Here is a 15,141-nt window from a genome sequence, read left to right as displayed (position 1 = left end):
TATAGAGCTACTTAAAAGTAACATACTTACAGGGCTTGACATTAACACCTGCCAAATGCGGGTAGATTTCATCGGTGACAGGTAAGACAGACACTCCCACTAGCCACTTGGGCTGGTTGAAAATAATTTTCCCAGATAATAATTAATAAATATAATTTTTGAATAAAACAATTAATTAAAAGCAGGGTTCAACAATAAGGATGGTCCAAAATATGCATGCAAAGGTGATCTTATAATAGAGAAGCACTTGACTGACAAAAATAAAAAGCAATAAAAGCAATAGAAAGCAGGTGAATACCGAATGAGAGAATAATCCCTCAGCTGAGGTGATGCGCGCGACTGTTTAAAACGTGTGCGCGCTCCCGTTTCCTTGCGTGAAGCAACTGTGTCTAGAAACACAACTGATTAGGGTTAGGGTTCAACTCCCCATTTATGTGTAGTTAACTGGTGATCTGGGACCTTTAGCCAGGAGAGATTACTGTGCATATGTTTTGTTAAATAACAAGTATAGTATACAGATATATTTTGCTTGTTTTGACACATTTAAAATTTGTGACTAAGAAATAATTAATTGTTTATGTTTGGTGTGGTCAGAGATAAATTTGGTAAATCCTTCATTTTGAGCACTAAATATTGTGTGAAATAAAAAGTAATTGTAATATGAATCCATGACCCATTTGCTCATGATTATTGAGCAAGCTCATATACGACACACAAAAAGTGAAATGAATGAGGAGGCATGTGGAGATAATGCAAAATCTAAATCAAGTAATTTTAGCATGTCAAAGTCATATTTTTGCGTATAAAATATATTTTCCCAACAATAAAATAGTGGCTAGTGAAAATGGTCAGTGGCTAGTAATGTTGGAAAACTACTAGCCACACTGGCAGGTGATCAAAAAAGTTAATGTCAAGCCCTGCATAATTATAACATACCTGTCAAACCCTCCCATTTTTCCTGGGACTCTCCTGTATTTTACAATTCTATCCTGCTATCATCCCGTATTTCTACCATATTTTCAATCTTTCAATGAAGAGTGGACATAAACATTAAAGAGCTGATGCTCTCTATATGTAACCCATACCGACGAAACACCAGTGGACGCATCTTGCTTTTAAATGTGAATCTGTTCTGTGCTTTCGTTTTTTTTATACATGAAAACACTTTGAAATAAATATAAAAATGGCAGGATTCTCTTCCTTTCCATTATAGGCACTGTTGCTTCTCCTATACAATCCTCAAAACAGTCAGTTCATGTAGCAATGCGTGACCAATTGCACGACTGTCAGACGCACTCCATAGTGATAAATAGACGCTGGCTCACAAACTTATTCTGTGCATGCGATTTGAAGTGCAGTGAAAGTCTGGGTTTTGGGTGTGTGTTTGAAAAGACATACAGTATACACATAATTAATAATAATAACATCTAAAGATGTTATTATTAAAGATGTCGATATTGGTGGGATTTCTTTTAAACACAACTAATTTTGTCTTAAATGAGCATAAAAAGTTAGGAAAACAATCAAATGCTTTTATAATAACATTAGATGTGTGCATTTTTAAAGTGACACCTCTGTTATTTAATGTAATCAAGTGAAAAATCATTCATTCGCTACTCTTTAATCAGAATGTTTAAATTTTACAGTGAAGAAAAGGTTAATGAGATTTGATAACTTGCTTCTATTTCTTTATAATAGCTATTGATTTTAATAAGATGAACTGTTTGGTAATTTATTTGCAGCTTTTTCTAATGTATACTATTTTGTAAATAATCATATATAATAATAATAAAACATATTACTGACCGTATTATTGTTTATATACAATGAAATGGCTTTAGATGAACATATTTAGTAATTTGGAGAAATTGTTTTATTTGGGGGCTTTAAATCAGCCTGTTTGGCAACAACAACTGTTACATTTAAAGTTTCTTAAATCACCTTTCTTCCCCTTTCTGATATTCTGTTTGAACTTCAGTTGATCCCTTTGGCCACGTCTACATGCCCAAATGCATTGAGTTACTGCCGGGTGATTGGTTGATTTATGTTACCAAGCGGTTAATGAAGTAGAGTAATAAAATGGCCAGTGAATTGATGACATAAAACAAAGTGACAATAAATCACAGTAAAAGATTCATCTCCCAGTTATGTCAAGTTTATTAAAAGTGAGTAGTCTACTAGAACATCGTTTTAAAACAAAGCTGGTTTTATAAATATATATGACCTCAATTCAAATGTGTTGTACAAATTCATTTTCAATATGATAGTAATAATTAGATCAACAATGAAAATACATAAAATTGATCAAATCAAAACAGCCCTTAAGTACTGTAGATCAGTAAAGCTGCTGTCATCTTTATATGATCCAGCCTAGTGGATAACAGTAACCTAGATAGTGACAGACAAAAATACTGGGCAAATCGATTAATCAGACAATATTTAGTAAGATTGTGATTAACAACGCCAGACAATAACTGGTTAGTTTTTGATTTTCAATATTTTTAAAGAATTCTGAATAGAGACAGTTGAAGTCAGAATTATTAGCCCACCTGAATTATTAGCCCCCCTGTTTATTTTTTTCCCCAATTTCTGTTTAACGAAGAGAAGATTTTGTTCAACACATTTCTAAACATAACAGTTTTAATAACTCATCTCTAATAACTGATTTATTTTATCTTTGCCATGATGACAGTAAATAATATTTCACTAGATATTTTCAAGACACTTCTATACAGCTTAAAGTGACATTTAAAGGCTTAACTAGGTTAATTAGGTTAACTAGGCAGGTTAGGGTAATTAGGTAAGTTATTGTATAATGATGGTTTGTTCTGTAGACTATCGAAAAAATATATAGCTTAAAGGGGCTAATCATTTGATTTTAAAATGGTTTTGAAAAAATTAAAACTGCTTTTATTCTAGCCGAAATAAAACAAATAAGACTTTCTCCTGAAGAAAAAATATTATCAGACATACTGTGAAAATTTCCTTGCTCTCTTAAACATTATTTGGGAAATATTTGAAAAAGAAAAACAAATTCAAAGGGGGGCTAATAATTCTGACTTCAACTGTACATAAAATAAATGTTTATTATATAATATTATATATACTTCTGACACACAATCCTCTAAAAATTTCTTAATTTTCTATAAATTTCCTCTATAAAATCAGTCATTAAATCTCAAATCAGTCCATCCCTACAGATAACACAACAAATCTGTGTGACATCAGCAAAACTCTTTCAGTGTTTGTTCAACTTAAAATTAAATTAATTTAAATCTCTCTCTCACACACACAGCACAACTAAATTCACTCATGAAACAATCAAATTGTAAAGCTTATTGCTAAGGTTTGCCAGTGGAAATACGCTGAGGTCCTTAAGGAGCCCTTCCATTTAAAAATCCTATTCCCTTTGTGCATAGTGTTTAACGCCATGTTTCTAGACATGGGCAAAATGCATAGAAAAGATTACTTTAGTCTCCAGTGTATTAGCTCTAAAATAAAAATCCACTTGGATACAGTTTCATGAGAGCAGATGATCTAATAACAACTACATGGATTTTCATAGTGTTTCATGTCAGCATCATGTCACACGCTGAAATGGAAACTCATAAACATAAAATAACTCACAACATAATCTGATTTCAATATCGAACTACATTATTTGTTCACCACTGCAAGTCAAACTTTAGGTGCTTCAAAAATATTAAGATCTCTTTAGTTTATAATACGTCCATCATCAGACTTCAAATGTATTCAAAAAACACTGCAGCCCTCTGTAATGCGCAAAAACTTTGAGGACTGATAGCAAGTTAAATGCAGCAATGCCAATCACTCATCTGCATTTCATCTGCAAAACTTTGTTTTCAGCAAGATTTTACAGTAACAAGTGATATTTTTTTCCAAATATGATGGCACTGTCCTTCCTTTCTTAAGTCGCATTAAATATATTAAATAAATGTATAATGTTACAATAAATGCGGTTGTTTATAACTGTTTATCAAAGAATCTTGAACAGATGTATCACGGTTTCCACAAAAATACAGAGAACAATAAATCATGCTTATTGAGCAGCACATCATAATGTTAGAATAATATCTGTTGATCATGTGACTAAAGACTGGAGTAATGATGCTAAAAAAATCATCTTTTCATCACAAGAATAAATGACATGGTAAAATATATTGAAGTAGAAAACACTTACTTCAAAGTACAGTAACATTCCACACTATTATTAATGTGGAAATGCTGGCCACAGCGAACTTAATTCAAAAACAGAAAGAAAATCTAACTGAAGCCAAGATTTTTGACAGTCGTTTATAAATGTGCTTGTTTACAGCAATATTTTTGAAATGCTGCTGTTCATTGCTTGTTTCTTAATATGAATAAATGTTTTTTAGTTTTATCAGTTGTTTACAACATAAATGCATTTTTGTTCAAGCTTACAATCACTCTGAAATCCTATAGTGAAGACCCCTCATATTTTTTTACTACTACGATACACTTATGCAGATTTTTTACAATATGATTACATTAAAATCAGAGCGCCATCATCAGTACATACAGTGAGCCAGTAACAGACTTTACCCAAAGGTTGTGAATAATCTCAAGTGTCAGTTAATATTAAAACTTTACACATACTGAGTGCTTGAATAATTCTATTTGTATACTGATGTTATTGAAATAAAAGTGTCTTTTAAGTCAAGTTATGGGTGTTGAAATGTAAATTAGTAGTCACTCAGTCAAAAGGTCAGTATGAAAAGGTATACAAATGTTGTAATGGTGAGTAGAATGTGAGCCGGTTGTTGAGACCTGAAATAAACAAGCACATCTTGACTTGACCTGTAATCCGTGTCTATTTACTGTGAATGGCACCTGCTCCATAAGACCGTGCGCGAGTTGGCAAAGCTGCAGCTGGACTCACAAACCGACCCTCCTATGTAGTCTTCTCAAGCTGAATCTGGTTGTAACAGGCCTGAGGGCAGAAATAAACAGAGGGAAAGAGATTAGAGTAAAAGATGGAAGAGAATGAAAGGGGACTAGTGACTGCGTATGATGAGATTATCCTTCAAATTCATTCAAATCCTTAAAGACTTCGGCTTTTTAAATAAAACCCTTGGTCTGTGTATATATATATATATATATATATATATATATATATATATATATAATATATATATATATATATATATATATATATATATATATATATATATATATATATATAAAAATGGGGTCGTGTCAGACATTTACTGCTCAGTTTCGAGTCGTGAAAAAGTGTGCATGGATAAATCTGTAATTCTCACTTTGAGAGTTGTCAGCATGAATCCCAGTTGTCCCAGCTGTAGATTGCTGTCTGTGAGGTCCTCTATCAGACTCACTTCAGAGCCCAGGTTTCTGATCCTGCACATTCACAAGCAGGTTCTTTAGTTGAGCAGACAAACTGCACATACTCTACGTTAAAAGATTCTTCATCCAAAAAAACATACATTTTGTTATTAATTACTCACTCACACGTCATTTCAATCCCCTTTTTGACTAATGACTAATTAAGGTATTTTAGATTAGGTATTTTAGCAATGGTTCTGAGATGTTTAAAATCCAGAAAAGGAACCAAAAACATTCCATGTGACTTCAGGGGTTAAAATGCAATCATAGGTTCCAACCCCAACCCCCCTGATCATTGAAAGTCATGGAGTGTGAATTTGTCATTAATCAGTGTTCCAAAGATGAACAAAGTCTCAGGGGATTGGAATGAAAGTGAGTGATTAATAACATAATTTTCACTTTGGCTTTAACTAATTCTGTAATAACCCCTTATTATGCGTGTAGCCATTTGAGAATATGAAAGAGATCAAAGTGCAGGATAAAAAGATAATGTTTCAGAAAAGAAAAAAGGTGTGAATTTGACTTCCTGCACAAACAATGTCTCCTTTTGCCCTCAAACACTAGATGTGTTTGACCTAAATATTTAAAGCATATTAGAAACCCTTTCTGTGTCTCACTCGGTAGAACGGATTGAGGGTTAGGACAGGTGATAAGTAAGTGAAGAACAGGTGGAGGTGGGTGGCAGGGGTGATCACTAAGTTAATGGATGCGATCGGTAAGTGAAGCGTGGCTTTTGTGGCCTTCCGTAACTTGTGGAGCCCTATATAGCACATCCACAGAAGAAAGAAACTTATAAAGGTTTAGAATATGGAGTCAGATCAGTCTCAAAAATAATACATTTACAAAATAAAATTCATACACAGTTCACGTTTACAAAATTGAATTTGAAAATACAAAACGCAGTTTGTAAATACACAAAACACAATTCGTAAATTCAAAACGCATTCATAAACCCACAAAACACAATCTGTAAAGTCAAAATACAATTCAGAAATACACAAAACACAATTCTTAAATATACACATTCAATTTATTTGTGCAAATATTTATGAATTTTACTTGTGAATTACGAATAGTGTTTTGAATTTACAAATTGGATTGTGTAAATGTGAATTGTGCTGTGCATGTTTGAGTTTTATTTTTGCAAATGTATTATTTTTGAGACTGATCTGGCTCCATATTAGAACCACTTGAGGGTTTGAGTAAATAAAAAATTTAGGGTGAATTGTCCCTTTATATCTACTGCATCAACAAACTGCGTAACCTGACCCCCTGTCCAAGCATGCCTTCGCACTTTTGTCATCAAAATGTCCAGACTACAATTGGACTACATTCGCACATGTGACGAGAACTCTTTGCATGTGTTTATTTTAAACACAAAACCTATCGCCAATCACTGTCATTATAAGAATCACCAATGATACAGCTTAAAAAATCTTCTTAAATGTTCTACTGAAGAAAAAGTCACATACGTCTTGGATGACCTGAGGGTGAGTAAATTAACAGGAAATGTTCATATTTGGGTGGACTATCCCTTTAAGGTCAAAATGCAATGAAAGTTAGTACCGTGCACGCAGCACCACATAGAGGAAGATTGGAAAGAGGTCGTCCATGCTCCACAGAAAGTCCCGGCCAAGAATAGCCTGCACGTCCAGGGTGACCTCCTCAAAAGTCAGCTGTATCACCTGCAACTTGTCTGAAGGAGTGAATGCTGTGCTGTACAAGCAAGGAGAGTATTTCAAAAGGTAGTGTTAAAAATAAAGTGTTGTTGTGGTTTTTCTACTTTTGTTGCACCAAGCTGTCTTTACCTGATCTGTTGCAGGGTTTCAACAGCAGTGGAAAAGCAGGCGTCTTTAGTACTAGGCAGAACCTGTCCATTAAATGCAAATGAAGCAACATGAGATACAGTTGAAGTCAAAATTATTTGTCCTCCTGTGAATTTCTTTTTCAAATATTTCCCAGATGATGTTTAACAGAGCAAGGAATTTTTCACAGTATTTCCTATAATATTTTTTTCTTCTGGAGAAAGTCTTATTTGTTTTATTTCAGCTAGAATAAACACTGTTTTTTTAAAGGTCAATATTATTAGCCCCTTTAAGCTAAATTTTTTTTTTCCGATAGTCTACAGAAGAAACCATCATTATACAATAACTTGCCTAATTATCCTATCCTGCCTAGTTAACCTAATTAACCTAGTTAAGACTTTTAATTTAACTTTAAGCTATATAAAAGTGTCTTGAAAAACGTCTAGTTTAATATTATGCATTGTCATCATGGCAAAAATAAAACCAGTTATTAGAAATGAGTTATTAAAATTATTCCGTTTAGAAATGTGCTGAAATAAAACCTTCTTTCCACTAAACAAAAATTAGGGACAATATTATACAGAATAATTCAGGAGGGCTAATAATTCTGACTTCAACTGTATATTACACATATTACCAGAACATACATATTACTTTTTTTTGGAAATAATTTTCTTTGAATTGACAGAAAACGTCACCTTCTTTATTTCTCCCAATACAGAGATAGAACCCGGCCAAAATTTTCTGGAAAACAGAATGATAACATTCAACAATTACAATAGCCACTTTACTTTCTGGTCATTATACACAGGACCCCCAAAACTTATTTGGATACATAAGCCACGCCTACTGTGTTACTAAACCAATTAAAAATATTTCAGATTGTTTGTTTTCTTAAATTTAATGATAACAATTTCTGTGAATCCTGTATTTATGATGCATTAATATATAATATTTGTACATATTGTAGGGATGCACCGATATAGAAACTTTGGTCGATAAGAATAAATGGATAACTCTTTACATTTGGAAGCTGATAACTTTTATATAGGCTATTATTTTATTATATTATATAATTTATTATTATATATCAATTATAATTATAATTTGTAGCTTATATATATATATATATATTTTTTTTTATAAATTAGGCTTTATTATATTATTTATTAGGCTATTCGGGCGACACGGTGGCGCAGTGGGTAGCGAAGTTAGATTACAGCAAGACGGTCGCTGGTTTGAGCCCTGGCTGGGTCAGTTGGCATTTCTGTGTGTAGTATACATGTTCTCCCCATGTTCACGTGGGTTTCCCCTACAGTCCAAAGACATGTGCTGTACAGGTAGGTGAATTGGGTAAGCTAAATTGTCTGTAGTGTATGTGTGTATGTCCTAGTCCTCTAGGTTGGGGGTTGAGTGTTGGGCGAACAACCCACCTCATAAAAACTAGATGTTACGACATACCAATGTATGCTGCGGCTAAATATCAACTTTGATATAAACGGCATTGGGAGTAAGTATTAGGCTTTTATATACAAACCTACATCAGACAATATAGCTGACAGATGGATAGAATAAAAAGTGTAATGAATACTTTATATCGAGTAGTATGTCAACTCAGAAAGCGATCCATTATAGTTCCCAAAGTTACAATGTATGTTAGGTCTTCAATCTTGACTTCAGTTCAAAGTCTTATAACCCTTTTATAACATATTTTACTAGTTTACAATGAATTATAAATACAGGCTTTACAGAAATAATTCTTCCAGTTCATTTTTGCAATGACTTCTAACTCTAAATACGTTTGCTATATTTAGTCAAAATAATCTGTTGTTAATTTGACATTTTACATGTAATACATTCACAGATGTCAGAAAATAAGCTATTCCAGATTTTCTTCTACTGTGACGTTACAGCTAAACTTAGCTGATTTTGGAGTGAATGAGGGCCAATTGAAATGCACTGCATTAACCGATGGTATATGACACTTTTGTCAGATCAGTGTTTTACTTCTGTTGGAGTTTGTGTGAGCTAGTTTTTTCCCAATGGAACATGCTAAATTGTCACTTGTCTGGACGTTAAATGTCTGCAAAATGAAATGGTGTATATTTGTGTGGCTGTCGTGCAGTTTGAATTGGGCTTAAGTATGCAAACACTTCTTGGGGCCACCGTAAAGGCATCACACACACTGTAACACGGTGCTATTCAACACAGTACCATTGCTTTTGCCACTTACTGTTGCACCCCAAGGAATGCTAGAAGGGCGAGATCAGGCTGTTTGTTGAGTCTTAACACACAGTTCCAGTACAGATCCTCCTCTCTCTCTTTCTCTAAAGTGTAGAGGGTGAAGAGCGGAGGGTAAAGCCTCGGCAGCAGCACCGGCAGGAGGAGACTTGAGCTGCTCACTGTCCAACTGCAGCACACAATACACACACAAGCCCGTTTAACTCTTATGACAGAATAGTGTAGTTTTTCGCTGAATTATAATATACAGCATCTTTGTATTTCCTATGTTTTTATATTTAGATGGGAAAAAATCTGTTCATTGTTTTTCTTCCTGCCCAATGTGGCCCAATGAAACACAGAGGCTGTGAACATAAACATAGTGAAAGCAACAATGTTATGCTACACGTTATGGTAAAAAAATCTCCACTTTCCAAGATTTTAACAATGACATCTAAAAGCTAAAATAATGTTTGTTTGTTTTTTAAAGCAGATGTTAAATTAACCAAACTATTTTGATTAAACCATTAAATTATTCACATTACACTTGCTGCTTTTATAAAAATAAACTTACTTGTAAGTAAAAAAATTTTGTCCAACAAGAAAAAAAATTGCATAATTGCAACAAGAAATAATTGCTAAGAAAACATGCATATTTCAATGAGAAACTGAATATTGTGTTTTAGTCAGAATATTGTGTTGCTTATTTATTAAAAGGGATAAAAACATTAATGATTCTGTCATTATTTACTCATCCTCCACTTGTTCCAAACCTGTTTGAGTTTCTTCTGTTGAACACAAAGGAAGATATGCTTAAGAACGTTGGGAAAAAGCAGCCACTGACTTCTATAGTATTTTTTGTTCCTAACATGGATGTCAATAGCTGCATTTTTCCAAGATTTTTCTTGTTTGGTATTCAACAGAAAAAAATTATTCATAAACATTTAGAATCACTTTAGTTTGAGTAAATGGTGAGGAAGTTTTAATTTTGGGGTGAATAATCGCTTGTATTTTTTTAATTTTAGCATAAACCTGCATGCAGAAGGCCCGTGTCCTTGGCAAGCGAAATAGATATATTTGCATGAATTTCTAACATTTACAAAAGTAAAAAAAACACCTTACATTAAATGCAAGTAACATCAGGTGAAAATCAGCAAATCTCAAATACATCAAGCAGTCTGCCAATTTGTTAGCAGCACATGTTAAAGCATCTGATAGAGCAAACAGTCTCAAAAAATGCACGCTAACTATATCTTATAAGACATTTTCAAAACCTGCTCCGTGAGGCAATTTGTTCCGGCCCTCCAAATAGTGTGACCAAGACATCAATAATAAATGTAGCTCAGTCGAAAAACGGCCGCTATAGTTATGAAGTGACGTGCGTCTGTTCAATACAGCACGAGCTGCAGTTAAAGGCTGCACAGAGCGTGAGTCACCTGACATTAAGCGAGTGGTGCGAGTGGTGCGAGCAGGCGAAAACATTTGGATACTTGGTTTATACTTCTGCGTCTAGTGATCGGTGTGACCCACGGCGCATGCCTTGTACATTGCCGTGCATTTATACTTCTGCAAGCTGTTTGTGTTGCTCTGCAATAACACTTCCAAAACGCTAGCTGGCAGAGAGATTTTTATGGTCCTCTGTGTTGAGTTTCTTCACTGGTGTTTTGTTTTTTCTGAATGCTACCTTAATGTAGAAGTAGCCCAAACTCGCACATTTTGAGGCGGGAGCTGGGAGACGTGCAACAATCTTAATCATAAGGTAAACACAAAACAAAACTTTCCATCTGGACATCCTTAACGGGACTAAACACTTGTAAACACTCGCTCCTGGTCTCACCCACACTCGTCGGCTCTACCAATCACAGTGCTTGCGTTACGCGTTGTTGCGACGTGTAGTCAGATTTTTTGAGAGGTGTGCGTCAGCATCGGCCACGGCGAGGATTATGCGTCCACGCGCAGGCTGTGCCGGAGCATACGTGTGCACTTGATGCAGAAGTAGAAATCAGCCTTTAAGCTTAAAGGCTTCTCAATGCCACGTTTCTGTTGCACGGAACAAAACTGCAGCAACTGAACAAAGTTATGTCACCTGTGCGCTAGTTTAAAGTTCCGAGCTTATATACCAATGCACGCACACTGAATTAACTATAGCAGCGGGCCATTCACATATCGCATCTTTTCCGTGCGAGTTTGTTAATTTCAATGTAAGAATATATGCCAATATGCACGCGCAAACAGAGCGATGCGATGCGCTCGCGCCTTTCAGACGCACCGAGTAGAAAACATCTCAAGCCGTAGTGGTGAGAATTGTGCGTGGCTTTCAGTACAATGTAAACAAAAGACACGTTAGTCAAATTATTACAAATTATTAAAATGACTCTGTATGTATGAACGCAGATGATAACAACTGTTCATTAATATACTTACCCTACTATAAAGCATACATTTACATTAGATGTGATAACCGTGAAACCATGATTAATTGAACTAAAAATCAGTATTAATAAAACAGTAGCTCAGTAACAATGGTGCCGTCTCACCCCTGCTGTGGAGCTTCTGAATGAGTACTGCTGTTCAGAGAGTCTGTGCCCTCATCTGAGGAACAAGACGAGTCCACAATAAAACCTCCATCCTCAGGGAGACCAGGAAACAGAAACCTGCGGAAAACATGTGCAACACTTGAAAAACAAAAGTTAAAATCCTGTGGATTTTGAGATTATGAAATGAATGCTATGCCTCATTGTTAAATTTCGCTGTGGAGTAAAACAGTGAAACTGAAAGAAGAACCGAAACTTCACAGCACGCAAAATTTTTCCTATGAAGTTTGCAACATTTAAAGCACTGGAGTTTCTCATCTTGAAGCAATAAGTGAAAAGCCTGAGTGTATTACCTGACTATGTGGAAAATGCGTGTTAGGTATGACTGGATCTCCTCCACTGCTTGCTGCAGGAGGCGTCTGCTAGAGCCCACTCCAACATAAGTCATCCTATACACGGTGACAAGGGTCTCCAGAAGCCAGCCCAGAGGGTGCAGAGGGGTATCACAAGCCTTAAGACAGATTTTACACACACAAAAAGAAAAATATAGTATAATATATACAAAATATTGCCATTTCAAATAAATTGAAAAAGACGCCATTTTAAACAATGTTGGAAACCTGTAACCTATGGAAGTTTAAAGGATAGTTAAACTTCCCAAAAATGAACATTTACTCACTATTTACAGTACTCATTAGACACCCACAAAATTAAAAATATATATGATCACCAAATATTGCTGTTTCAAATAAACTGAACACAAAAGAAGACATATTGAACAATGTTGGATACCTGTAACCTATGGAAGTTTAAAGGATGCTCCACCCACATATGAAAATATGCTCCGTATTTACTCACCCTCAGTTAGATCCAAACCAAAACCAAACGTTTTTTTTCTTCTGTTAAACACTAAAGATATTTTGAAAAAAGCTGAAAACCTTTTACCATTGACTTTCATAGTAGGAAAAACAAATACTATGGAAGTCAAAGGCTACAGGTTTCCAACATTTTTCTAAATGTTTTTGTGTGTGTGTGTGTGTGCTTAGCAGAAAAAAGAAACTCATGAAGACTTGAAGCGAGTTAAGGCTGAGTAAATTGTAACAGAAATTGCATTTTTGGGTGAACTATCACTTTAACAATTACAGGTTTCCAACATTCTTCAAAATATTTTCTCTGGTGTTCAACAGAAGATAAAAAATGTTTTAACTTGTTTGGAACAAGTGAAGGGTGAGTAAATGCAGATGAATTAATGCAGAATTTGCAAAAAAGTTTTTTGTTTTTTTGGGGGGGTGTGTATTCCTTTAAATGTTCAGATTGTTGAAGAAACGCTTGCATCTTGAGAAGAGCACTGGTGTCTTCAGCTTCATTGTGCTCATTCAGTTTCATTGTGTTTTGCTATCTCCTAACCATACCCCAACCCTAAATCCACCCCTCACAGTAACATAAAAATAGTCATTATTGTTGTACATGCTTGTGTAAGATTTGAGAAATCTCAGATATTTTTATGCATCCACATGGACAATGCAAATATCTACATTCAAAATAAAAAGCTCTCTCCCGCACCTCCTTCCCTTACTCTTCCCCCTCACCAACTCACAGAAAGGTCATCTTAACTAACAGAATGGTCATCTCAAACTATGAATGTTCTGTATCAATGCAAGTGACTTTTTGCATCATGTTTGATATCATTTGAAATGTCTCAGTGCGATTGGTACAATGGTCTTATTCCCTCAGAAATAGACATAATCAAAATAATAGATACATAACTTCAGGTATCTTTTGAACCACTGCTAAGGGTGTGCCTTTAACTGGGGGCTTCTTTTCAAAGACCATTTGTTTCCTTATAGGCAGAAACTCTTTAGATCTAACATGCCACTAAATGTAAATGCCTTTTGTTTCCCCCTCGAGGAGATTCTTGGATTGACTACTTAAGGGACAGCTTCAAAATGTTCGGGGCGATACTGTAACCAGATTAACCTGTAGTGTGGAGCTTCATGCTCCATACTATGTATATTTTGCAGTTAGGTATGCATCTTTTGATCTTGGATCTATCGTTAAGAATTTGATGTCTTGTATTGACTGTTTATGAATTGACTGAATAATTGGCATAATACACATTTACCTGACTATGAAATTGTTATGTTTGAACAGATTTTGCTTACTCTGTAATTATTCATTCTAGTAGATTACATTGTGTCCTTGTTTCCACACTTCCGATGTCAGGTCCGTAGACGCACTAAAATCCAGTTGAGATGGAGCATTGGGCACACTAATTGTATTTTAGGGATCCGACTGACTCTTGATATTGATTCAAGTGTACTTAGGTGGAAAGGGGGTTAATTCCGTCTAGGGCAACAAGGAGTTGTATGACTAATCTAGATAGGGTACCCGACCCTAGTTTGAAAGTAATATTATTCTAAATTAAGTGTACATGGGAACCCATGGGCTTGGCCAGACCAAAATTATTATAGAGAACAGTAGTTGGTTACATTTATAATAATGGCCTTGACCTCTGATTAGAAATGATATTGTCTTTACTCAAGGGTGTACATCTAAGGGGGACTAATCAAAAATACTTTAGAATGAGCAAGCATGGGAGCGGCCATCTAAAAGTATTAGTCAATTAGCTCTGTTTAATAATCAAGACTGACAAGAGTGTGACTGTGCGCAGTTATGGAGGCTTTGTTGTTTATGTCTTTGGACACCTCACCTTTACCAGATACCGTCGGATGTTGTTGTAGGAATTTGCAGTAACAGGGCCCTCATGTTGAGGAATCACCTCAAGACACTCCAGCATCTTAGTTTGAGATCGGCTCAGCTCTTCTGAACTACACACACACACACACACACACAGGTCACTGATGATTGCTTCATGCACTCAAGAAATAGTTCACAAAATTTCCTCAACATTTACTCACCCTCAAGTGGTTTATGAGTTTCTTTTTCTGGTTAACACAAGTTCTTAATATTGAAAAGAACGCTGGAAACCAGTATCCAATGACACCCATATCAGGACAAAAATACTATGGAAGTGAATGGCAACCGGTTTCCATTTTTTTTAGTATCGTCTTTTGTGTTCAATAGAAAAAGAAACTCAAACAGGTCTGGAATAAGTGGATGTTGAGTAAATTGAAATTTTTGGGTGAACTACATTTAAGTGCACATTAACATTTGTTTTCTGCATACCAAAGTTTAAA

General features: G+C 35.1%; 1 protein-coding gene across 2 annotated transcripts in view; it reads right to left on the bottom strand.

Moving 5' to 3' along the window:
• Positions 1–2,898: 2,898 nt before the first annotated feature.
• The window catches only part of als2a (alsin Rho guanine nucleotide exchange factor ALS2 a), a 62,393-nt gene continuing 50,150 nt past the window's right edge, over positions 2,899–15,141 (bottom strand). For both annotated transcript variants that reach the window (XM_056464733.1, XM_056464731.1), the window contains exons 26-34: positions 14,655–14,772; positions 12,298–12,455; positions 11,948–12,064; positions 9,424–9,600; positions 7,889–7,934; positions 7,194–7,255; positions 6,952–7,101; positions 5,304–5,400; positions 2,899–4,972 (exon numbers count right to left, since the gene is read on the bottom strand). In XM_056464733.1, the coding sequence (XP_056320708.1) occupies positions 4,934–4,972; positions 5,304–5,400; positions 6,952–7,101; positions 7,194–7,255; positions 7,889–7,934; positions 9,424–9,600; positions 11,948–12,064; positions 12,298–12,455; positions 14,655–14,772 (964 nt within the window). In that variant the 3' untranslated portion in view covers positions 2,899–4,933. The remainder of the gene's footprint in view (positions 4,973–5,303; positions 5,401–6,951; positions 7,102–7,193; positions 7,256–7,888; positions 7,935–9,423; positions 9,601–11,947; positions 12,065–12,297; positions 12,456–14,654; positions 14,773–15,141) is intronic.

The sequence above is a fragment of the Danio aesculapii genome, chromosome 9 (assembly GCF_903798145.1).
Source record: "Danio aesculapii chromosome 9, fDanAes4.1, whole genome shotgun sequence".
Classification (NCBI taxonomy): domain Eukaryota; kingdom Metazoa; phylum Chordata; class Actinopteri; order Cypriniformes; family Danionidae; genus Danio; species Danio aesculapii.
This window is presented reverse-complemented; position numbering and strand designations above follow the sequence as displayed.